Source organism: Manis pentadactyla, chromosome 19, assembly GCF_030020395.1.
Source record: "Manis pentadactyla isolate mManPen7 chromosome 19, mManPen7.hap1, whole genome shotgun sequence".
Lineage (NCBI taxonomy): Eukaryota > Metazoa > Chordata > Mammalia > Pholidota > Manidae > Manis > Manis pentadactyla.
The window spans coordinates 12229279-12254562 of NC_080037.1; the positions used below are offsets into that span (position 1 = coordinate 12229279).

General features: G+C 52.5%; 1 protein-coding gene and 1 long non-coding RNA gene across 15 annotated transcripts in view; one reads left to right on the plus strand and one right to left on the minus strand.

The window, feature by feature from the left end:
- Positions 1-25284, plus strand: part of PGLYRP4 (peptidoglycan recognition protein 4) — a 50910-nt gene that overhangs the window by 3718 nt on the left and 21908 nt on the right. For 3 of the 14 annotated variants that reach the window (XM_057494897.1, XM_036922170.2, XM_036922171.2), the window contains exons 2-11: positions 4202-4296; positions 5081-5188; positions 5811-6012; positions 7318-7436; positions 8689-8841; positions 10023-10221; positions 13318-13436; positions 22219-22314; positions 23500-23607; positions 24433-24634. In XM_057494897.1, coding sequence (XP_057350880.1) covers positions 4242-4296; positions 5081-5188; positions 5811-6012; positions 7318-7436; positions 8689-8841; positions 10023-10221; positions 13318-13436; positions 22219-22314; positions 23500-23607; positions 24433-24634 — 1361 coding nt within the window. In that variant the 5' untranslated portion in view covers positions 4202-4241. Of the gene's footprint in view, positions 1-3353; positions 3711-3738; positions 3958-4201; positions 4297-4629; positions 4708-5080; positions 5189-5810; positions 6013-7317; positions 7437-8688; positions 8842-10022; positions 10222-13317; positions 13437-14375; positions 15074-22218; positions 22315-23499; positions 23608-24432; positions 24635-25284 lie in introns of those variants that run through there. The other 11 variants (XM_057494896.1, XM_036922176.2, XM_036922178.2 and 8 more) reach the window with 11 other exon arrangements.
- On the minus strand, positions 10133-16775 carry LOC130681661 (uncharacterized). Its single transcript, XR_008994865.1, has 3 exons — positions 16645-16775; positions 15707-16246; positions 10133-10268 (listed from the first exon to the last, which is right to left on the minus strand). It is a non-coding gene; the product is annotated as an uncharacterized LOC130681661 (long non-coding RNA).

Here is a 25284-nt window from a genome sequence, read left to right on the forward strand (position 1 = left end):
CCCGAGGTTGCAAGGAGAGCTGGTGGGACGTGGGGTGTTCTTCTAGGGGCAACACAGGACCTCCTGCCAGGGCACACATTGGGGCAATGTTCCTGGTTCTAGACAGTGACTCCTTTGGGGGAAAAAGGAACGGTCTCAGCTATGCTCAAAGCAAGGAAGCAGCCAAGGAAACAGACAGGGCACCTGCCATTGTGATCCCATCACTGTGCTCCTTCCCCCGTGCCTGGGACTAGGAGCGGGTCTGGGTCTTTCCCCTTCTCCACAGCCAGCCTACTGTTATGCTGGCCTTTTGCTCCTTCTTAGCTGTTGATATTATACTGGGCATCATAATGGGGGTGTAACACTAGGCACCGGCCAGTGGGACGTCCCCCAGGCTCTGCGTCCCTTGGCCTTTGGGGCCTGGTCAAAGCTGACAGAGGGCCTAGGGGCTGGGAACTGGGTTCTTGTCTTAGCTTTGACAGACATGCTGGGTGGGTTTTGGAAGTCATTGCCATGCCCAAGTCTCCATGTTCTTACCCACTAAGGGAGGATGTTGGATCAGGTGGCCTTTAGGTCATTTCTGGAGGCAATTCCAGGTAGGGATGGAATCTTGATGGGCTGTATGTATACTTTGAGCCCTGTGGCTCCAGAGCTCTGTCTGATCCCCTATTTAACTGCTGTTACCCTGGCAGATGAAATCGGGTTCCCCCTGGGCACAAGGCAGCTGGAGCCTGTAGCGCAGCCCCTTCGAGGCCACTTACAATGGGCTGCCTCCTCCTCCCACCCTCCCTTCCTCCTTGCTGCCGTCCTTGCCTCTGGGCCAGCCCAGGACTCCCAGATGCCCTTCCATGGAGATTTCTGGTTCTGGACTCCTGACCCTAGGCCTCCTGACACTTCTTGTCCCTCCACTGCTCATTCTATGTCTCTGGTGCATTAGGGTATCTGTGGGCAACATCGGATCACCGTCCTGCGCCTTTGGGCTTGGTCCACCCCGAGCCTTGGCTGCCCTCCTGCATCCCTGCAGCCTTCGCTGATGGGCTGTCCTGAGGTCTCGGAGCAGCCCTGCCCCCTGCCCCTGCTGTGCTGCTCTGACATCTGCAGGGAGGCCCCTCCAGGAACCTGACTTCTTAGACTCTCACCTGCACGTTCCCACAGTCCTTGTGATTTCTGGGAAACTTCACCTTCTAAATCGAAAAATCAGGTGTGCTCTTTTCTGTTCCCTAGCTTCTGTTTTTCTGATCTTTCTCCTTTTCTATCTCTTGCAGATCCTGGTTTTTGTGCTCATTGTGTCCCCAAGGCTCCAGATCCTTCCCGAGATTCCTGGCCGATATGTCAGTATCTCACTTGGCTTCCTCTGCCTCTCTGGAATTCCTCTGAAGTATACAGCCCCGCACAGAGAGTGAAGGGCCCTCACATACATTACCATGTTGGTATTCCAATTACTGGCCTTTGGGCCATCTCCTTTTCTACATTATTAACTCCTTGAGAGCGGGAGTTCTCGTATTTACTCATGCCTGAATGATAAACTTGGCGTATGAGAGATAGGTGATACACGTTTGCAGAATAATACGTGACTTGGTTTTGATGGAACCAATGATTAGAAGATGGCTTCCTGTAATTAAAGAGTTGTGCAGCACAGGAGAATGCAGAGAAAACAAAAAAGGAAGTGGGCCGTGAGATGGAAATAGGGAGGTGGGGGAAGAGTCCCGTGGGCGAAAGGCAGCTCTGGGATTATCCGAGGGCCTGCTGCCCCCTTGCGGCCTACCTGCATCAGGACAGCTTGTGACGGTCCTTGCGCCCTGATTCTCAACCTTAATGTCCTCAAGACTCGGTTACATTGAAGTTACTGGGTATCTCAAAGAGCTTTTGTATATATCTATTAATACTACAATACCTCTATTAATGGATCATGTTTATTAGTATTTAAATATTAGAAATTAAAAATTTTTAAGTACTTATTAATTCATTTAAGGTAGCATTAGCAAACCCATTATATAATAACACATTTTTAAAATGAAATTTATATTTTCCAAAAAGATCCCACCAAAAACTAGTGAGAAAAGTGGTATCTTCCTTTCTTTTTTTTTTTTTTTTTGCATTTTATTATTTATTTACATTTTTATACCCCTCTTTAATGTAAGGCTGAAAAGAATACCACTGGATTCTCCTATCTACTTCTGCATTCATTGTGCCATAATATGTTATTTTGATTGAAGATACGAGGAATATCCAGCCTCACACAGATAAGTAGTTGGAAAGGGGAAGAATACATTAAGAGCCTTTAAAGTCACTGTGGATATTCTTTGATCATCAAAACTCACAAGTGGAGGTTTCTTAAATGCTAATTACCATGTAGAATCGGAAACCACAGCGATGAGTCCTTTGTATGGTGACAGTAGACTCCATTGGTCTGGCATGAAATCTGAATGAATCTTTTGTCCAAGCATGATTTTGTAACTTCATGTACTGGTCGTTTGGAAAATATTGATTCAATGAGCTAGGTATGTCTACCAAATGCTGACACATTTCATAATATAATGTGGTACACTATAATAATCACATTTGTTAGTATCACCACTCATCTCATCAGAAAAATCTTGTAAGTATTGGGAAACTGTCAAACTCATAGTGGAAGACACAAGTATTTCCGAAATTGTCATTTTTGCTTGAAAGCTCCCATTTTATTGCTGCTAAAGTTGAACTGAAAGTTTCACTCCATTTTTTGAGACAATGTCTACCATATATACCCTGGCACGAATATCCGTAATTTGGCGGTTATTTGTTCTTTCAAGGAAAAATGGTGTTCCATGAAAAAAGCGGTTAGTTCGTCACCACTCAGTCACATAAGTGCTTTTCCTTGGGGCGACCATGGCGGAGATTTTAATAAAATGAGTGATTTTAACCATTTCATAAAGAACATTTTCAAATGAAACTTCATTTTGAAAGGACGTATTGTGAGGATTGTAGTGACCGCTCACCGCCTTGTTTTACTTGCTGTGGGATTCGTGTCATCGGCGTAAACAGCACGGGGAGGAACAGGAGGGTCCGAGGACTCTGTGGGAGTCGTCCTGGGTGGGTAACAGTTTCATGCTGAGGAGGGGTGGCGGGCGAAGGGCCAGCTGGCCACAGAGTAAGTTCCAGTGCGGACGCGTGGTGCCTGGTCCCCTGGACTGTACCTTTCTGTTCCGCGCCCCCATCCTGCCCCTGCTGGTGACCCCGGTGGGTGGGTGACCTCCATCCACAGCCTCCACACTCCTGGAGCAGATCCGTCCCCACGGGCACGGCAGGAGGTCCCCGGAGGTCGGCACCGGGTTGGCAAGGCTCCCGAGGGCTGGGGACGGGGCAGGAGCTGGGGGAACCTTGGGCAATCGCGCCCTTTCCCAGGGAGGCGGTCCCTGCGCTTATTCACAGGGCGGGGCCGCGCTCTGGGCCGAGTCTGGAGTCCCGGAGCCCGCTGGGCGTGCGGACGGCCTGCCGGGAGCCTCGCAGCTCGGTGCTCCGGGTCCCCTGCACCTTGGGTGAGGGATCGCGGGCTGTCTCCTCTCCTCCGCGCCAAGCCAGGGCCCGCGCGCTGCGTCCCCGGGGAGGGCGCGCCCTCTAGCGCGGGCCGCCTGAAGGCCGAGGAGGCAGCCGCGGGAGGAGGACGCAGGGCCGGGGGCCAGGTCGGCGAGGGAGGCTGGCAGCCTGCGCTGGGGGGCTGGGCAGGCGCGGGACCCACCGGTATTCCGAGGGTGGGTGAGAGTGTTTCTTCTTGAGCAGCCATCGCCCACGGAGGGGACTGGACTCTCAGAGGGAGTGTTACCATCAGCAAATTTTCTCCGCCCTGGAACTGACTCTTGTACCATCTCCCCGCCCTAACAGGGAAGGAATCCTCTGCTCTAGACCCATCCATGTGGTTTGGATTTCTTGGGTGTACTATTCCTCCATCTTAGAGCTCTCTTCTAGAAGAATGGGGGTTAATAATCTTAACATTGCAGGGTTAGTGTGCAGATTAAATAAAATTACATGTGTGAATGTCTACTGAGGCCTTGCACTAAAATCAAGTTGCCCAGGGAAACAGGACAAGCACCTGATGTGTGCTGGGCACCCTGAGAGGCCGGGAGGCACTGGCCCTCAGGAGGCCCACAGCTTGGCGGGGAGGCGGAAGGGGGCGCATGCCCTGCGGTGGGTATCGCGACTGTAGCGTGAGCTCGGTCAGGTTAACGGCCGGTGTCTCTCGCAGGGCCGAGGTCCACACCCTCCCGTCTGTGTCCTGGGACCACATGCGGATGCTGCTGTGGCTGCTTGTCTTCCCCGCTCTGGGTCTCGGGGCCTGGGGTGAGTTTTTCTTTGCTGGATCAGAGAGTAGCTGAGAAGACCATCCTGAAGTCTCCTAACAAGCATTCTTTACATGTTTGCTCTCCCACAGTGATGCATTTAGAGCACGGAACTTAAAAGTCTGTAGACCTGGTTTCAAATCCTTGCCAGGCCTCCAGTAATGACTTTAAACAAGTTTTTTAGCTCCTTAAAGCTTATTTTTCCCACCTGAAAACTGAGATAAGGTTGTGATCTCCTAAACTCACTGGGAGGATCAAATGACCTAATGCACGCAAAGGATTTTGCACTTGAGCAACGGGCACAATGATTCTATTTGTGTTTTAATTACACCAGTTGGATGCAACCTGTGACTGGGGTTCATGCTTCTCAAGAAGAGAAAGTTCCCCTGTGGAACTGACTTGATTAGTGCAGGTAATCTGAATGGGCTTGCCACGTACTGGCCCTACTGCTTCCACTGGGTACAATTCACACAGGAGGGAACTTTGTGGTTTTGAAGTGCATGGATACATTCCCAGGTGTGTTTTTCCCCCCTAATTGTGTGTGCACATGCAGCTCACAAGAGCAGTATATTATTTCCGATTCCCTGCCTGTGGCTCCTTAACTATCCTCCTGGGGATCACCTGGAGTTGGTGTTGGAGAAAACCCCACTGTGTGCTGTTTGGTTCTCTGGTCAGCCCGCAGGGGTTTGCCAGAGCTTCTCAGGGATCTGGCCCAAGCCTGTGGCGCTGAGATGGTGGGAGTCAGGCGCTCTGGGGCTCATGCAAAATGGAATGTTCCTTTGCAGGTGATTCCACCTGGGATGAAACACAAGCCACACGCATGTCCGATGGGCTTCAGGACTTGCGTAGCAACAGCTCATGGCTCACTGAAACAGACGCACTGGGTCTCGATGGTGAGGCTTGAGTCTGGCTGGATTTCTCATGTGAGCAGAAGTGTTTCTGGATGTACACAGCCTCTTGTGACTGGATGGTTGTGGGGACACATCCGCAGGGGTGGCCACAGGCCTCGGGTGTGGGGCAGGGCCAGGAGGGGGCAGAGCCAGGAAGGGGAGAGGCAGCTTCTGCACTTGGTGGCCCCCTAACCTGAGGACGGAGAGAATCCTCAGACTGAATGGGAGACCCAGACCCCAGACCGAGGAGGAGATACATCTCTAGGGAGTGCTCCGAGCAGGACGAGCCTTGCCGTCCGAGTCACAGAGAAATCTGTCAGTGAGCACAGTGCACATTGTGGGGCGCTGATCAGGGCTTTCCCTGGGTAAGTGGTGAGAAGCACGGGGCCTGGAGCAGGGAAGGAGAGGTCCTGGGATGGGGGAGAAAGTATCTAGGCTCCTGTGGGCAGGTGCAGACTGCACTGACCAGGAGGCGACATGGGGTGCAGAGGTGGGAAGTGGAGGGCCTCCTCCAGGGCTCTCCCGCCACCAGGGGGCAGATACTGCTGGGAATGGCACCGGTGGCCTGGGACTAATAGACAAGATGCACCCAGTGACATGCTCCCCATCCCGGGGCCCCCCACAGATGTCTTCACCATCGTCTCTCGCAAGGAGTGGGGAGCAGCAGCTGTTGGCTGCAGCGCCCAGCTGACCCTGCCAGTGGATTTCCTCGTCACCCACCATATCCCTGGGCTGGAGTGTCACAGCCAAACCACGTGCAGTCAGAGGCTGCAGGAGCTACAGGCCCACCACGTGCACAACAACAGCTGGTGCGACGTGGCCTACAAGTAAGAGTCTGGGCATGAGGCAGGTGGGCAAAGCTGCTCTCAGGGCATTTCTCCTGTGCTTTCTCATTTCTATTTTTCTCTTTTTCTGGGTCAAGGGTATATTTGGGTTTATCATGACTTAAATATTTTTTAAAGACCCTATAAAATTCCAAGTCCTTTGGACTTTTCTATGAGGTCCTCAACTCTGAGATCTCTTAAAAGAAGCAAGGAAGGTTAAATAATAACTCTGCTTGCTATTGACCTCCAAAGCTGGTTCACACGGCAGCGCAGGTTATGATTGACTTCTGCATCCACCAGCACGTTTGCTCCCTGGCAACGAGGGAGGCAGGTTGGGCGGGCATTTCGTCTCCCCGCTGTGGGCCAGGGGACTAAGGCAGGGAAGTGGTTTGATTTCCCCAGAGTTGGTGGAACCCAAACGGGCTTAAAACTGTCCTTTTGCCCCTTGTGTGTCCCACTACACAGCACGCAGGGGGCACTCACCTTGGTGGGACAATCATCCATTGCTTACCCTGATGGTCACTGCAGGAAACCCTGTTGGTGCCCAGGACCACATGCCCCCAGCCCACCTCTGACTCCAGCTGGCTGTGGACAGTCGCTTTGCAAGGCGCTGGCTTCCCTCTTTTTTGCTTCTCTGCTTCAGGCTTTCATCCAGGTGTCTGACGGTGAAGAGAAGTAGTTAATGTCCTCCTCCTGTCGCTCAGGGCAGGAGTTGTGGATAACTTCCTCGGACCCCAATCCTTGTGAGGGACAATTCTAAGGTGCCTGTACCTGGTGCACATCATGTGTTGGGGTGGGGATTAGCTGAGCCCCAAGGGGCCACTGTGAAGCTTGCCTCCATGCCCTTGTCCAAGGTGCTACTTCCTGGGAAGCCTGCGTAGGATGTTAGCCCAGCAGGGAGAAGTCACACAAACCTGCTTGGAGGTTACACAGGCAGCGTGCATTTGGGGGAAGGAGGAGAGTCATGTTTGAGGAAATGCAGAGGCTGGGCGGAATCTTAACATGGTGTGGTTGGATCTGTGTTATTTACTGTGGTGGCTTCAGGACCTCTTCTGAGTGTGCAGGATGGTTTATATAAAACCCAGGTGCCAGGACAAAGAGGGAGGTCGGGAGCATGGGGTGGGCCCTTCTGAGTTCTGAGGACAGGTGTATGTGACTCGGTCTCTCCATCCTTGGGACGAGTCCATGCAGTTCCCATTAGTGAGCATGGCTTGAGCCCTTCTCCCTTTGGAACCTCTTGGTAGGTGGTTCCTCCCTCAGGGATGTGCCCAGTGCCAGCCCCTAAGCCTGTGTTTCCCTGCCTTACAGCTTCCTGGTCGGGGACGATGGCGGGGTGTATGAAGGTGTCGGCTGGCACGTCCGGGGCATGCACACCCAGGGCTACAGCAACGTCTCCCTGGGCTTTGCCTTCTTCGGGACCGAGGAAGGTAATGGCCGTCCCAGCTGCTCTTGTCCAAAGGGTCGTCTGCTTCTTTGTCTGGTCACTGTCTCCCGCCCTTCTCCTACTTTCCTGGAATTCTCCTCTCCCTTCTTTTCCATGAATGGCATTGATGGCCCTCCTCCTGCTTCTCTGGCTTCCTTCTCAGCCTGCGTGGCAGGTTCCTCTCCCTCTGCCATCCCAGGCGTGCTACCCAGCCTCCTCTCTGCAGCCTCGTCCCCTCCCGCCCTCGCCTTGGAAGGATCTGGGCCTCCACTCTCACCTCTGTGTCGGTGACTGTGACATCTTCCTCTGTAGCTCTGACACTTCTGTAGTGCCAGCCTGTACTTCCGCATCTGCCAGGAGCTCCCTCCTTCCGTCTCTCTTACACTGAGATTTTCTGTACAATATTTAAAAATTCCTTTGAGGCCTCCAATCCCAGCACTCCTTCTGCTTTCTTCTAGTCTTATCGCTGTCCCATCCCTCTTGCATTCTAACATACACACTGGACATTCCACGGAATTTGCGCCTCCCTTACTGTGAACAAAGCTCTTACACACCTGCTTTCTCACGGTCCCCCCCCTGTACCCTTCGAGACAGGCTAGATCCCTTTCGTGATCACACTGTACAAGGTGCAGCCTGAGTTTCAGAGAGGTGAGCGGCCCCAGGTGACAGACTCAGCTGTAAGGAGAGGGATCAGACACAAGCCCACACCTTCCACCTCCAGGTCCAGGGTGGTGTCCAGCACATCGGAGGACTTAGTGTTCCGCTTGGTTTCTTTTCAGGACCCCTCTTTGCCTGCTGGGTGTCACCTTGTTAGCGGTGGGATCTGAAGCCTCAAATTCCCCTTTGTGGATAATGGGGTTAATACTAGCATCTACCGCAGAGGTGTGTGGTGAGGGTTAAAGACGTCAATGCAGGTAAAGAGGCTGGCACATGCCCAGAGGGGCCCCTACCAATGATGGGGAAACCCTGACCGGACTGGGGGGCATCCTGAGCACAGCATTGCCTCCCAGCTCTTCCACGGAGAGAGAGGGAGCAGGTAGATGAATGAAGTGTTGGCCACTCGTTGGGAAAGGTCTTCATCCTGGCCCCCGAGAGCCCTGTCCAGGCGAATCCTTGACTTGCAGGCCTTCCGACCTGGGAGGATGAGCTTGCTCCCCTCCAACAGCTCTGCAGGGGCTGGAAGGGCGTCTCGTCCTTTCCCCACAGTCCCCGGAACTCACGTCAGACCTGGTTTCCCATAGACTGCTTTCTTCCAGGCCACAGCCCCAGCCCCGCTGCCCTGTCAGCCATGGAGGGCCTGATCTCCAGCGCCGTCCAGAAGGGCCACCTGTCACCCACGTACGTTCAGCCACTTCTTGTGAAAGGCGAGAACTGCCTGGCCCCCCTGCAGAAGGCAAGTCCCAAGAAAGGTAAGACCTTCAACCCCACTGGCCCCCCTCCCAGACTCAGCCCCCCACAAACCTCCAAATGCCATTAGGAGTGACCTTTTCAGTCAGGCTCCTATTAGGTCCCTTCTGGTAGGCAACTGGTCACCCACTTTCTGAAACTTTGGGGCTGGCAAACCTTGAGAGGGACCCTCCAGGTCACTTCTTTATCTCTCCGAGGAAGAGCGAGGGACTCAAGGCGTTATGTCTGGTGTGACACACCTGCACTCATTTCTCCAGTGATTCAACAGTTATTTGCTGACACCTGCTGGTCACTAGGCTACACCAAGGAACACAATACTCTCATGGAGTTTTAATCCGGAAGGTAGAGAAAGACATTAGGCAAATAAGTAAAATATTTGGTCTGTTATATGGTGAAAAGTGCTGGAGGGAAAAGTGGGAGGGAAAAAATAGCATGGGGAGGGAATGGCACTGAACACAGGTACAACCACACACTCTTCTGAATGCAGAACTGAAACAATACTGATAGGCTGAAGGGCTAATGTCACCACCACTTATACTGACTTCAGAGGAAAAGTTTAATATAATTCAGGCAAAAAAGAGGGAGCTAAAAGCTAGCTTTGGGGTTTAACAAGCAGCAACAGCAAAACCAGTCCAGTTAATAAGCCCTTTAAACGATTTTAATGTAAATCAGCTGTGTTCTACTAAAGCTCTGAGTACATTTGATCTCTGCCTTCCAGTTAGGGCCACCTGTAAATATTAATAATTGCTTACATTGACAGAGAGTTTTGAGGATGCCAAGTGACTTTCAAAGACATGGTTTCTGATGAAAATTCAGCTACTGTTTCCAAAAGGGGCCAGACACACACATGCGTGCACACACCCACAGACACCCACCCACCCACCCACACACGATAACCATGCAGATTAATAAGTGCACTTTGCCCTTGGGATGCAGCATCCACATTCTCACTGTTCTTTGGGTTATGAAGCCGTGGCTCTGTGGCTCCTGCCTCTTGAGTCCAACCCCTCCGTACAAACACACCCTGATCCCAGGTGGGTCCTTCTGAGAGCTTCCAGGCTCTCCTGGGTCCCACAGCCACGTGAGGTCCGATGTCTGGTGGGGGGAATGTTCAATCGGGAGGTGGCTGACATGGTTGGGCACAAGGGATCCTCATGTCCACGGATTTTTTGCCCCACCACAGCTTGCCCCAGCATTGTCCCGCGGGCTGCTTGGGGGGCCAGGGAGACTCACTGCCCCAAGTTGAACCTCCCGGCTAAGTACGCCATCATCATTCACACCGCTGGGAGGACCTGCAACAGGTCTGCCGAGTGCCACCTGCTGGTCCAAGATATCCAGTCCTTCCTCATGGAGAAATTGAACTCCTGCGACGTTGGGTATAAGTAAGTGTGCCTGAGGACACATGGGCTTCTTTTCCCTCCGGGGGAGCCTTTGAAAGAGAGGGGAGCAGAAACTAATATTAACGGAGAGGTGCTCCATGTGTGACCACACGATTTCTCACACAAGCCTGGGTGGGCTTTAAGGTACAGCTAAGGAGGTGGTCATTCCCACTGAGCATGATCTCAAGGTGCATAATTTTTAAAAGTCATATATTGACATGGTGGAGGCCACAACCCTTTGAAACTAATAGGGGAGGTTATATGCACGCAAGATTGTGACACCTGTAGAAAGGAGGGTGCTTTTTAACAAAGTGGCCTCCACTACTCAGATGCCCAGGCTCTGCCCCTCAGTTCAGCCACAGACTGAAGTTTGTTCTCCTTCCTGTTAGACTTCTCTGCCTCTGGAAACTGTCAACCCCTTGGGTTTGTGTGTGGGGGAGGATATCTTTCTTGTCTGACTGCAGGGGAGAGACTTTTGACTTCTCTCATGCCAAGGTCTGTAATTCTTTAATAAAGAACACACTGCCCTAACAGAAGAGTATAGAAACTTCTAAAAGGTTGCTTTCAGAGATTGCAGATAAGCTGTCTGGGTTAGACACCATCCAACGTCCCATCAGAAACAGTCACACAAAATTTTAAGTCTTAAGATGGGCCACCACTTGTCCAGGTGGCATATCTGTGCACATTAATCAAAGGATCCCCTTTTTCTGGGGGTGCTGATGGGGAACTGGATTTTACTCCCTGCTTGTCCCCAAGCCAGTCATCTCTGTTCAGTGTGCGACTGGCACAGCCGTATGCAGTGGCCCTGCCTGAGATGGATTTGCTGTTACTTGGTATATGCTGCCTGGCTGAATGCCTCTTCTCTCTCCATCCCTGTTTTAGCAGCAGCCCTTTCAATACGGGAGAAAACTTTTCCTCTGACACCTCTCCTCTATCAGCACCTATGAAATGCTTTGCTAGGTCTTGCTGTGCAAGATTATTCGCAATGTTGCTCTTTTAATTAGAATGAATGCCTGAAACTTGGAATTTGGAAATTCTAATCTGGAAAATGATATGGCTAAGGGAGGTCCTTCCCTTTTCCCATTCAGGTTTTAGAGGGCAGTTTCTTGTCCCTTGGCTTTTGACCTTTTATTGTGTCCCCTGTAACATAATTTCATGACCATTCCATTTGCCTACCTAGGGGTAAAGACTCACTAACTATAAATTAATCCATTGAGAAAATGATCGAGTGCCTACTCTGTGTGGGCACAGGCTGTGCTCTGGGGACGTCATCAGAGGGAGCACAGATACTGTCTTGCCTTCATGGAGCTAATACTGTGGTGAAGGAGACAGATAATTAAACAAACAAATCCTTAAAAAAGTAAGTGTTATGATAGAGGACACAGGGGTGTAAACGGAAGGCATTTTATTTTATGTACTTATTTTAAAATATTTTACTCTTTTCAATTTAGGTTTATTAAAACATTTTTTATTGAGGTGCATACAATAAAATGCAGAAATCTTAGTGCATAGATTGATGCATTTTGACATGTGTATCTACTCACGTAATCATCACCGAAATCAAGATATCAAACATTTTTGCTAATTTTTTTCTGCTTTCACCTATTTCAGCCATCTTCACATCCCCCTCCCCCACGGAAACCACCAGAAGGTGGTTTAAACTCTTGTTAGGTTCGGGAATCGGGCGTGAAGGCAGCCCTGCCAGAGGGAGTGACATATCAGCTGGGACGGTGGGGAGTGGAGCTCCTCAGAGGAGGGAGGAGGCCAGAGTTCCAGGCAGAGGGAGAGGACCTCAGTGGACAGGCCTGGATGCCAGCCTGGGAATGGGGCCTTTGAGGAGCTGAGAGAAGTTCACCATGATAAAAATAGGTGCCGGTGGGGCGGATGGTAGAGGTGGGGCTGGGCGGAAGTACAAGGGCCATGTCACGAAGGATCTTGTCACCTGTGCTGGGGAGTGTGGGTCCCGTGCCGAGGCACTGGCAGCCGGTCTGACGGGCCTGTACTAGGAAGGCTGCTCACAGCCTCAGGCGTGGAGTGGACAGGGCACTGTGGAGGCGGCCAGGTCCATCTGAGGACTGCAAAAGTCCAGGCGGGATGGGGTAGTGATATGGCTGGGGGGGTGGCAGCTGCTATGGACAGAAGTGGAGGAATCCAAGAGGCCAATGGAGGGAAGTGGTTCATGGGGAGGACGCAGGGGTCCATTAGGGAGAGTGGCTGGGAGACGTGGTTGACAAGCGTCAGTTAATGAGGGGATGCAGACTGCTGCCCATACTCCTCGCTGGGGCCAATGGGAGGAAGGGGGGGTGGTGCCTTTCACCAAGATGGGGGCACAGAAAGGGGCACAGGTGGGGAAGGAGGTGGGTCCCAGTGTGGACACGTGGACTTGCCTGGATGGGAACTGAAGCTCAGGAGGTGGGTGGGTTAGTCCGGGGAGAGCGTGTTGAGCAGGCAGAGAGGGCTCAGCGCAGCATCCTGAGGAACCCCTCGTGCGCAAGAAAGGGCACAGGATGATGAGAGGAGTCTGAGGATCAGCGGGAGGGGACAGCTGGAAGAACGTTTGAGAAGGTGGGAGGGGTCGGTAAGGCTGAATGCGGGGCAATCAGGAAGGAAGGCTGGAGAAAGGTACTTTGCATTTAGTCATAAAGGGGTCGAAGGGCACCCTGGGGGAAACAGGTGAGGTGGGGAAGGGCAGGTTGCAGGGCTTAAAAGCCATCCTAGACTCTGAGTTACACTGGGCAATAGTGGTGTGCGGGGGACAGATGGGCTCACGAGAGCAGATCGTTGGAGATTCAGGAATTTTGTAAGCCAGCTGTTAAATCACCGGTAGCTTGAGATCAGCCGCAGTGGGAGTTTTATAACCCAGAAATGAATAAAGACTACAAACCAGGGCTTTTGTAATTCCCCCGTCCTGACAGAGCTGGTTTACCAGCACACCCCTGGCAAGGACTCTCTGCCTTTTATATAACTCAGTGCTTAGAATTTACTAGCTAATCAATGCCTCATGAGTAAAGGCACGAATGGATGAATGAATGAATGAATGAAACCATTCCAGAGGGCTGCTCCTTCCTGCTGATCCCGTCTCCCCTCCCCATGCTCTAGCTTCCTCGTGGGCCAGGATGGGGCCGTTTATGAAGGAGTGGGCTGGACTGTCCAAGGCTCCCACACTCGTGGCTACAATGACATTGCCCTGGGCATCGCCTTCCTGGGCACCTTCTCAGGTAAGCCGGCGCTCTGGGCAGGAGTGGCCAGTGTATGGGGTTAAGGGAGAGTGTCTGACATGGGAGACAATGGCTGAGTGTGACCGGTTCCCAGAATCTCATCCTTAATGTACCTCCTTTACCCTCAACCAGAGGTCCCGATGTCCCAGGCACATGTCAGACAAGGGGAAAAGATCTTCGTGCATATTTTTCACTATTTTGCTACTCTGGGAACAAGGTGGGGACACTCCCCTGATTTGCCACCACCATGGAGAAGCCTCTCTCTGTATCCAGAGTGCACGCTGAGAATTGTCATTGCTCAGAGCTCTTGACCGGAGTTTGTTTAGACGTAGGGCTCTTTTGCTGAACCTCTGGGAAGAGGAGGCCATGTCACTGGGGCTAATTCAGGCTGATACTAAAATAGGCGTTGGGCAGTGACAACGGGTGACTGGGAGTGTGAAGGGTGCAGGAAGCGCACCTGTGGTGAGGCAAGGTTTCTCAACCTTGGCATTGACATTCTGGGTCAGATAATTCTTTGCTGTGGGGCTGCCATGTGCACGGTAGTGGCATCCTGATTTCTGCCACTAGATGGCTCAACATCCTTCCCTTAGTTGCAACAACCAAAAATACCTTTAGATATTGTAGAATGTTCCCAGAAGGCTTAATTGTCCCCAGTAGAGACCTAGCAAGGCTAAACTCTTGCAGTGGAAAAAGGCTTTGTACCTCCCCAGAATAACCATATATTATCCCAGGCTCTGCTCTTTTGATTCAGATTGAACTACGGTGCTGAAAAATTGGAAGTCTTCACTTGGTTTTCTGTCCATGGACAGAAACTTACTGTGGGCAACGGTGGAATATGCTAGCTTGGAGGTGGGTAGGTTAGAGGGTGTCCAAGAGTGTGTCCTGCCCTGGGCAGGGCGCCCTGGAGCCTATAACTGATGGACTGGCTGTGTTCTGCAGGTGCCCCACCCAACTCCGCAGCGCTGGAGGCAACCCAGACCCTGATCCAGTGTGCCGTGGCCAAGGGGTATTTGAGTCCCACCTACCTGCTGTTGGCGCAGAGTGATGTTATCAAAACCCTGTCTCCTGGGAAGGCTTTGTACAACATCATTAGCAGCTGGCCTCATTTCAAACACTGAGGTGCCCCTGCTCCTCTGAGAGTGCTCCCCACACCCACCAGGCCTCCCCTGCCCTCACCCTCCACCTTGACTCAACCCCTCGTGTCCTGTCTCTCCTTTCTCAGGTAGTATGATCCTCTCCTGCTGGCGTCCCCCAGCTGTCCCCAAACTCCCAGATGCAGCCTCCCTCCCTCCTCACCTCCTCTCCCCTGGGCGCCACCTCCTCAGCCTGCCGAGACAACAGGCTGGTCCCTCTGTGACTTCTCGTCCCTCAGCACATGCCCCTCTGCCCCTGTGCCCTCCTGTGTCTGCCTGGCAGCCCCCAGCCTCACGCATGACCCGGGCCAATGCCTGTCCCCTCCTCTCTGCTCACACATGGACGTGGCCACATTTGGACACAGCCCTTCTGTTGTGTATGGGTATGGCTGTCTCTCCACTGGCTTGTGAGGTGGTCCAGGGGGTCTGTCCTCAGCTCCTCTGCAAGGTCTGGAATCCAGTGGGCACGACAATGTTTACTGAATAAATGGACGACTAAATGAATGAGTGGGTCAGCCCCCATGTCCTTCCAGTGTGCCCCATTGCCCCTCATTGGAGTAGGCTTCCTGGACGGCGCCCACCACCAGGGTCTCTCTCCTGTTCCTCCCAGTCTGAAGCTCAGGTCACTGGTCTGTAGTGGGTGCTGTGTCTCCAGGGTCCCACACCCCCATTCCCCCCAAGCTCCCTGAGGGCTGGGCCCGTGTGCCCCTCCAGGACTGGGTCCGGGCTATGTCTGCCCACTTCCACCAGTGCCTGCTGCCTGCCCTTGCCTGGTCGGGCCCACTGGGCGTCTGGCCGAGTGAGGACAGAGCCTGGCGCTCTGCAGCCCTTCCTGCCCGGCTCCTCCTGCCCAGAGGGAAGCCCAGATTATCTGCAGGCAGCAGCACAGGAGCTGGTTCTCATTCCTCTTGCTGGAAACAGGGAGGCAGAAGAAGGGGAGGGATAAACAGAAGGAGCTACAGGCCTCCCAGGAGAGGGTCTCCTTCCTTTGATCCCAGCCCCCTTCCAGGCTCAGGGCCTCATTGGCCTCCCCAGGCCCCTTACTACCCAGGCAGGCCTTGCGTAGGGGCTGTGGACACGCAGCAAGGCAGCCTCCAATCATTGCATGATCTGGATTGCCTTCTCAAAATTACTCACCGTCTTTGGTCTTAAATATACCATCCAGTGTCATCGGGGCTTTCCGCTGGCAGGTGCTTCTCCAAGGAACACTCTGGGCGGCCCGTTCCATGCAGTTGCCTCTTCTGAGTCCTTCGTGCAGAGAAATTCTCCCCAGCTCCCCTTACTTCAAGTGGGGAACCCGTCAGCGCCCCGGGGTTGTCGTGAGGATGAAGTGGAGTAAGCGCGTTAGGGTCTTAGGCTCCGGCTGGCACATGCTCGCGGCCCCCCTGCAGGCCGCCGAGGAAGCGTCCCTGGGGCTATTGCTGAGATGGCAGCTGCCCATCGCTCCTGTTGACGGTGGCCCGGAGGACGCGTCCTGGGGCACCAGGTGCCGCTGCCCCGGGGGAGTTTGGTAAGAGCAGGTGAGCCCGAGCCTTGTGAGCAGCAGGGAGGAGCCAGATGAGCCGGTGGGCGGGGCTGCAGGAGCCCAGGTGAGGGAGGGACCCGTGTCCTTCAGGCCCCCTGACTGCTGGGGCGGGGCTCCAGAGCGCGGCTGGTCGGCTGCTCCGCAACTGTACCCTGGGAAGGAGACACAAAGATGCCAAATGAAGTTTTCTTTGTCTCCGGAGTGGAATCAACCTGGCTAAGACCTTGTATTTTACAGAAAATAGCCCAAAGCGCGCAGATGACATGTTCAAGTTCACCCAGGGAGTTCCCTCAGGTTCTGAGCCCACAGGGTTCCTGCTGCCCTCTGGTTGGAGTCATTTTCTGGGCCCTCCTTTCTGGGACGGTGAAGTAAAGCATCGCAGCATGTCTTTCAGGACTGTCCACAATCTCCCCAGCCCACCCTCCTCCACGGAACGGGCCCAGGTGGGCAATTCGGAGGCTCACCTTGTGAGCTGGCCCACCCTGGTCCACTGCCCACTCTATGCCCACCCTCTGGACCTCTCAAATCTGCCGGGAGTTAAGACACTTACCAAGGCTAGCTCCTCCAGAAGGCTCCCTGCTTCTCCAGACCACAGATGGCATCTCTGCCCCCAGGTGCCCATGGACTTTGCTCAGGCCTCTTGGTGGCTCATCACTCGACCCCGACTTCTCCCTCCCGACCTGGGCTGCCCAGGTGCATCTGGCTGGCTGCCTGTTGTGGCCCTGGGTATCATGGAATCAGTGCTCCCAAGTATTTCTTATAGGGAGATGCCCTGTCCCTTGCTAGTTCCCTCCTGGGCCAGGTAGTCCAGACACGTCTTGCTCTGCCTTCAGAAAAAGTATGAGCATTTGTTTAGGTTAGGCCTTAGAATTAGGTAGCTACCTTGACTACCGAAAGCCTAGTCCTGGGACCCTGCCTTTCATTTCACAAGCCCAGTTCCAGGTCCCTGGCTTCCCTGAACCATGGGTCCACGTACGTGCAGTCTGACCCATCAGAGGGCCTTGGGCAGCTATGGCCCTCCAGGCTTCTAAAGCTTGGTTTGGTCCCAGCTGTCTGCAGAGCCTCTTGTTTTCCTGTCCCTGGGTAATGAGCTTCACATAGAGTAAACCCCTGACGACTGTGTGCAGAATAATTGAATGAATAAGATGGTTTTAATTTGAAGGTGTGGTGTAGCCGGGAATACAATAATGCCGCTAATATGTATAGATCACTTAAAAAGTTCTCCTCAAAAGATCCTCAAAATTATTTTTAGAGAATTCTGTCATTCTTTCCCTCTGAATCCTTCCAACTTGGCAGTAAATGATGGTGGGAAGTCTCTTGTGTTGCTCTTCATGTGTGTTATGTGGTTCAAGAAGTTAATAGCTACCTTTCAGTGTCAATGAAACAATGGAATACATTGAAAAGAGATTTAACAAAAATTAATTTAAAGCCATTGTCTAATATATGACAGGAAAGTCAAATGAATGCCTTTAATAAAGATCTATTACAGAACTCAAGTATAAGAAAGATATCTTAAAATAAGCTCTTAAAAACTCATTTGCTTGGTATTAGCTTGGCATAATGTATTTAGTAAGTATTTGGAACTAAAACTTGGTGCTTATAATGTCCTTGAAAGCAGATAGTTTAAAGATATTATTTAAAGTAAAAAGACACAAAATTGTTCATGAAAAATATATGGGTGATGCTGAACACATCAGGCATCCCCTGACTGTGACAGTAATTTCTTCAGCATAGAAAACAGAAGAAAGGCAGATGTGTCACTTCAACTGTGCCTCATACCAACCCAGCTAGGAATCAACTTGATAGTTCAAAATTTTTTTTTAATTGGGTAAAGACCGTATCATTTTTAGGTGAAAATTTTACAATACAGATAGAAGATCATGGCCTTTTTCTTAGCATTTAGATTACCTACAAAGTTTGAAAAGTTATGATGAACATGCACTATTACAACTAGGTAAGGTTTTACAATTGAAATGGACTGGTGAACATAGGAAGAAAGGTGATATTGATTAGGGGGGGTAAAATCGCAATATTTCCGGAATCTCCCGCCAGGCCTTAGCGCATCTCCATGTCATTTCCAAGGGGTGGAGAGAAGTAGTCCATCTCCATATCAATAGGTAATTAAAGGGCGAGCCAGGGCATATCTGGACTGGAGAGGTTGGGCAGGGTCCCTTCTGCAGCTGGGTGGCAAAAGACTAGGGAGAACAGAAGTGGATGACTGCTTATAAGCAATAAACAGGTTTCCCTTCTTTATTTTCCCTCTTGACTGATTTCAGTTTCAAAGGTATTTTGCCCCAGATTTTCCCCATGGAGTTAGAATTAGACATCTGTGTATGACAGAGTGTACTTTTGTCAATCTACTGTGCCTTCAAGTACTTTTGTCAATCTACTGTGAATCCTGTTGAAGTTGAAGTGTATTTGCAGCAAAAACATGCTAGATACCTTTCTGAATACTTCCATTGCTTTCAAGATGTATTGAACTTGGATAATACCAGTCACTGGTGGAGAACAACACCTCTCAAATTAAAATGTATTTAAAATGGCCCAAGAAAGACTAGCTAGTCAACAGTTTTTTGAGAAAATGAGATACTGGATGAAGTCAATGTCAAATTTGTTTCCATGAAAGCAAGGCAAATACATAAGCAATTATTATATCTGAGTGACTTACGGTTAAAAATTTTAATGCTATTTATGTTTAATAATTTGATTTACATGATTTATACAAAGAGACTACTTAACATAATTTTTATTGAGAAATAAGTAACATAGTCACTTCAATTTTTAACTGTGGAATAACACTTACTGATTCTCATAAAAATACCATACGGACTACGAGTGGCTTTCTACCAGTTAATCCCTAGGTGTCCTTTGACCTCTAGCTGGGGCCATGGTTCTCTATTTATTTCCCTTTCCCTTTTTTGGGTTGCCACCATTCTCTTTACCACCTGGATTTCTTCTTTTACAAGTCTGAATGCAGAGTAAGTGTCCTCAGCTCTCCGTAATTGCTGTTCCAAAGACGAGCTCACAGACCATTCTCATTTTAAGGGTTTTCCTACTAATCACAAAGGGGAAACATCCAGAGTCATAAGTAAAAATTTTAGACATGAAGTCCTGCCAAGGTTTAGGAAAACTCGTGGGCTGTTTCTGTCATTGTCACCGGCTGTAATTTCTGGTCCGTTTGCTAGACGCCTTTCTCCGGGCCTTCGCGGGAGCTCCCCCACCACTACGGAGGACGGAGCTCAGCCCACGTGTCTCCTCCAGACACCAGCAGGTATCGGAGGCTCTGGGTCCCAAGAGGCCTCCGGCCAGCTCCTGTCCCTGGAGTGCGGTGTGGGCCATCAGTGCGGAGAGCACAGCGGCTGTTCACGCAGCCTTTCAAGCAGGCAGCATGCTTTTCAGGGCCTCTGGGCAGAGCGCTCCCATTTCAGGGCAGAGATGACCGGGAAGACTCAGTACAAACCCCCTCAGAGGAGGTGCAGCGATTCTGGGAGACCAGAGCTGAAGGCCAAGGCCACCGCGTGGGGGTGGGGGGAGCCTGGTTTGGAGATGCTTCTGAGGGTGTTTGTTTCAGACAGTTTCATGCTGAGGAGGGGTGGCGGGCGAAGGGCCAGCTGGCCACAGAGTAAGTTCCAGTGCGGACGCGTGGTGCCTGGTCCCCTGGACTGTACCTTTCTGTTCCGCGCCCCCATCCTGCCCCTGCTGGTGACCCCGGTGGGTGGGTGACCTCCATCCACAGCCTCCACACTCCTGGAGCAGATCCGTCCCCACTGGCACGGCAGGAGGTCCCCGGAGGTCGGCACCGGGTTGGCAAGGCTCCCGAGGGCTGGGGACGGGGCAGGAGCTGGGGGAGCCTTGGGCAATCGCGCCCTTTCCCAGGGAGGCGGTCCCTGCGCTTATTCACAGGGCGGGGCCGCGCTCTGGGCCGAGTCTGGAGTCCCGGAGCCCGCTGGGCGTGCGGACGGCCTGCCGGGAGCCTCGCAGCTCGGTGCTCCGGGTCCCCTGCACCTTGGGTGAGGGATCGCGGGCTGTCTCCTCTCCTCCGCGCCAAGCCAGGGCCCGCGCGCTGCGTCCCCGGGGAGGGCGCGCCCTCTAGCGCGGGCCGCCTGAAGGCCGAGGAGGCAGCCGCGGGAGGAGGACGCAGGGCCGGGGGCCAGGTCGGCGAGGGAGGCTGGCAGCCTGCGCTGGGGGGCTGGGCAGGCGCGGGACCCACCGGTATTCTGAGTGTGGCGGGAGTGCGCTTCTTCTTGAGAAGCCCACGGAAGGGACTGGACTCCATCAGACTGAAATGTTAACATGGTGGAAACAGTTCCCTTGGTCTCCCCTCCTGAAATCTTCCTTCTACCTCTCTTGGATCCTTTGTGCCAAGGCTGTGGGTCTTGGGGTTACCTCTCCCCAGTTTTTTCCCTTTGTGTCTAGCCCTGAATCCCTAGCTATTACTTCTCTTGTTACTTGTTTTCATAGTTTGCCTTTATTTTAAGTATACAGAAGGCACAGCAACGTGAGCCAAGCTGGCTGAGTGTTGTCCTGAGCCAGTACTGCCAGCTAAGTGTTTGTGATTCGAGGTGGGGATGGGAGACACCGCCAGTCCCTGCCCTGGCATGATCAGACCCAGGCTCAAGCCTTGCTATTTCAGCTGCATTATGTGACCATCTGGGACAGCATTGGCCACATTAACTTTCATGGCTGGAGAAGCACCATGATCAAGTGACTGGGTCCAAACCTCCTGTTGACTGGAACTGATTGCTGTCTTCTAGGTAGCAGGAGGCCAGCCTACAGGGCTTCCAACTTGGACCCGTTCATCCATGCCTCTTGTTTGGCCGATAAGGGAGGCTGAACACTTTCCCACATGTCCATTAGCTGCCTGCCTTAAACTGTGATGAGCTCATTTTTTTTGTCTTCGGTGCACAGTTTTCCAAATGAATGGAATCCTGGGTGTTATTTGCCAAGAGATTACCTGTCCAGATCCAGGAAGCTCCTATATGCTCAAGGATTAAACTGTGGTTCTAAACATTTTCCATCTGGGGACTACTGATTACAATCTAAAGACTCTAGAGGGCAAGGATCTACCCCACTGGATCCCGAACCTCCCTCTGTAGTTTCTCAGTAGGAAAACTGGGAGGGGAGTTGATATTTTGGTGGACATCTCAGAGTGTTTCATTTTGATGGAGTACAAGCAAGTGACTCACTTCTGCCTGAGAGGGCGAAGAGGTTTCCTGCAGTTGGCAATGAGCACAGAGATCCTGGAGTTAAACTTCTTGGGCCTACGTGCAGAATCTCCACCTTCAGAAACTCAAGCAGGTTGTGGTGAGGGTCCGGGCAGGTGCTGGAGTCAGACAGACCCGAGTATGGATCCTCTCAGCCCCTACCACTTGGGTAACTTTGGGAAGTGACGTAAATTCCCCAAAGCCCAGTTTCCTGATGACGCGCTGTATCCATTGTGAGGATACCTATTGAAATATCTGTGGTGTCCTCAGCAAATATTTGGAACGCAGGATGTGATCAGAGATTTGTAACTATTGTGGTTCTTCTTCTTTTCCGTCAAGAAGAAGTTAGCTGGGCATGTGTCAGGGATCTTTGGCTGGAGGACCAAACTGGATGACTCAACACACCTTTAACTCTCAGATAGCTCTGGGGATGAAGGCTACCCCCGCCCTTATTTGTAGTTCATTCCTGCTGAGCCTCAGTGTTGTCACTTTTAAAAATAAGGTTAAGACTATCTTACAGGAATTTTGTAAGGATTAAATATAAAGTGGCAGCATTTCATCTTAAATGTGAAAATATCTCTACAGGGTTTATTCATAGGAGCTACTCAAGGATTTTAGAATTGCTATTATCTCCACTGGAAGGCCTAAGGTGATGCCCTGGGCTGCTATGAGGGACCAGGATCTCCGAGGGCAATGGGAGGTTGGTGGGGGTGGTGACCAGGGAAGTGTTAGTGTCTTACCTTCTTGGGCACCTGCTGAGGGGTCAGGCCTTGTGCTGGAGGCCCCCTAGAAGGCCGCAGGCACCGGCCCTCTGGAGGCCCACAGTTTGGAAGGGAGGCTGAAGGGGGCGCCAGGGTCTGGCGGGGGAGTTGGTTCTGTAGCGTGAGCTCAGTCAGGCTGACTGTCGGTGTCTCTCGCAGGGCCGAGGTCCACACCCTCCCTGCCTGTGTCCTGGGACCACGTGCAGATGCTGCCTTGGCTCCTTGTCTTCTCCACTCTGGGTCTCGGGGCCTGGGGTGAGTTTCCTCTCCTGGGGTCAGAGTGCTTTTGGTGCCAGCCCCAGCCTGGTTTCACCTGTAAGTCTCCCTCTCTAGGCCGTCACTCCTCCCGGCCAGTCCTTCCCCTTCGGAGCCCGCTCGGGAGCCCCCTCCCCTGCTAGGACTGGCTGCAGCCCTCAGGAGTCTCCCCAGCCTGCCCGGCACTCCCGGGCCTCAGCGCCACCAGCATGTATTTGTTCTTGATGATTTCTCAGAAGGAGAGACTCTCACAACCATGGTGGAGACCCTTAGTGACCTTGTCGTACAGACAAACAGGCCATGTTGTGGCAGTGGCTTTTGCCCAAGGTCATCTGACAACGCGGGGCAGGCTGCCAAGTGTGGTGGTTATGAACATGGCTCGGGACCTGGAATTCAAGTCCATGGCTGTAAACCTGTATCATCTTAGACAAATAACCTCTCTCTGCCTCAGTTTCTCCTCTGTATTTGAGGACTAGTTACTTTGCTTTGCTTGTAAATCGCAAATCTGCCAGTGACCTTGGACATGCTTTGAAACTACAGAGCTGGCCTGTGGGAGGCGATGTTGGGGACGTTGCCAGTTCTAGGGCTTAGTGCTCTCGTGACCTCTGGTACTGTACAGGCAGAGGGGATGAGGCATGTTTGTGGTTGATCAATCATAATCTCAATTAATCCTGTCTAAAATACCTAGTTTGTGAGGGCACTCACACAGTCTACAAATTTCTATGTTTTAAGAAACTTGTCTGGATCAATATGTTTAATGCATGTGCATGTGTTAGGTCCAAATGATGATGACCATCTCGGTATGTGACACTCTGATCTGGTAACAGATATGCAGGGCACTGGGGAAGGTGGAGCTGCCCGGATGAGCGGCAGGAGAGATTGCACGGCCCCTGGAATGGAGGGAGGACTGGGGGAGGAACGGAGGGTGCACGCAGGCCTCACTGGGGCAGGCGGGAGTGGCAGAAGCAGGGTGAAGCCAGGAACATCTGTGGTTCTCCTCTGTGTTGTTACCTAGAGGAAGTCAGGGGACGTGGGGAGGCTGAGAGGCTGTGGCGTGTGTGTGTGTGTGTGTGTGTGTGTGTGTGTGTGTGTGTGTGTGTGTGTGTGTGTGTGTGAGATGTCGAGCCCGTGCCTCTGAGCCGGTCCAGGTGTTCTCCAAGGACCAAGTGCAATGTTCCTTTGCAGGGGATTCCCCGCGGCTCTCCCAGAATGAAACCCAAGCCAGCGGACTGTCAGAGGGGCCTCAGGACCTGTTTGCGGGCACCTCTCAGCTCATTCACAAGGGTCACAATGGTGAGGTGGTGTGGGGATTGACAGGGGCTTCTTGGGTGGCCAGAATGTTTCTCAGGAATTCATTATGGCTGGGCTGGGTGGTGGGGTGGGCGGGACCCCAAGAGGGACATCCGCCAGTGACCCCCCTCGATCATCCTGAGTCCTCAGGCAAATGTGGGTTCCAAGAAGTAGAAAACTCAGAACAAAGGCCTCCAGACCCCAGTTGTCAGTAAGAGGTTGGACACACCCTATCCCTCAGAGAATCCTGGGAGCTTCAAAGGTAGGATGGTAAGGGAGCCCTCAGGAGCCCTCAGGGTCCCAGGGGCCTGTGTGGGGCTCTCAGCCCTGCCGCGGTGAGTTTTCATCTGAAGGAGAATTCATGTGGTGTATCCGATGTTCGCGGAGCTTCCTGTGGGTTCTGGAACTGGGTAACTGCTGGTTTGAATAGCAGAGCACCATTCTGAGAGCTTCAAGAGAAGGCAGCTGAGGACCGGGGGGCTGGGTGTGGGGGTCCCTGGGGCTGCTTCCTGGAGGCAGGGATTGTGAGCAGGCCAGAGAGGAATGGCAGATGGGATTTTCCTCTAAGGAAGCACAAGGAGGAAGTATTTGCAGAACATGGCAACTCACCTCCCCAGATGGATGCAATCTGTATGGGGATGTTTTTAGCCTAAATAGTGTGGAGATTCAAAGTAGAGGCTGTGGGTGTGAAGGCCTCCTCCATGGGGGGCCTCTTTCCCCACAGCTGGGCAGGCAGGTCCAAGAGTGACAGGACTCCGGGCTGCGGGGATGGCCTGCCCGAGGACAGGGTAGGACTTGCTGCATGTGCCCCTATGGTTCCCCCTGCAGATGCTCCCCCCATTGTCTCCCGCAAGGAGTGGGGGGCGAGATCGCTGACCTGCAGGGCCCGGCTGACCCCTCCTGTGGCCTACATCATTGTGGACCAGCTCACAGGGATGGAATGCCAGGAGCAGAAAGTTTGCAGCCAGACGCTGCGGAGCCTTCAGTCTTATTCTGTCTACGCCAAAGGCTGGTGTGATGTGGCCTACAAGTAAGAGCCTGGCTGGGGCGAAACCCGCCTTCAACTGACCTCTGGGAGGTGGCTTCCCACTTCCCCTTCTGTTTTTTTTCAATTTTCCCATTCTTTTTGCTGTTATTAAATAGTGAAAAGTGTTCAAACAAAGAAAGTCCAGAATCCTCCAGTGGACATTAGGAGGGACAGCTCTGAGCCATTTATTCAGATGTGGTCTTGAATGCTGGGAGCTCCAGGAAGGAAGGCAGGCAGGTTGTGTAATAACCACAGCTGCAGCTCGCAGAGCATTACGGTTCACAAAGGTCTTCACGTGTGTTAGCCACGTGGGCCCTCCCGCCACTCTGGGGAGCGAGTCGGAGAACTACTTTCAGCCCCATGTCCCGGGCGGAATGCATGGTCTGGCGAAGTTAGCGAATTTGCTCCAAGTCCCACGGCCAGGGAGTGGGGGCCCAGGGCTGGTGCAAACCTGCTTACAGGCCCAGCATTTGCTCCACTCTGCACACGGACAGCGCTTTCCCCCGAGCAGTCCCCCCCGCCACAGTGAGGCTGGGACCCCAGGGGAGGAGCGGCACTGGGGCGAGGGAGGAGAGCCCCACATGGAAACAAGCCTGACGCTTGGAGAGCCTTCTGTTGCTCAAGGACTGTCCACTCTGAGATTGTCAGGGGAG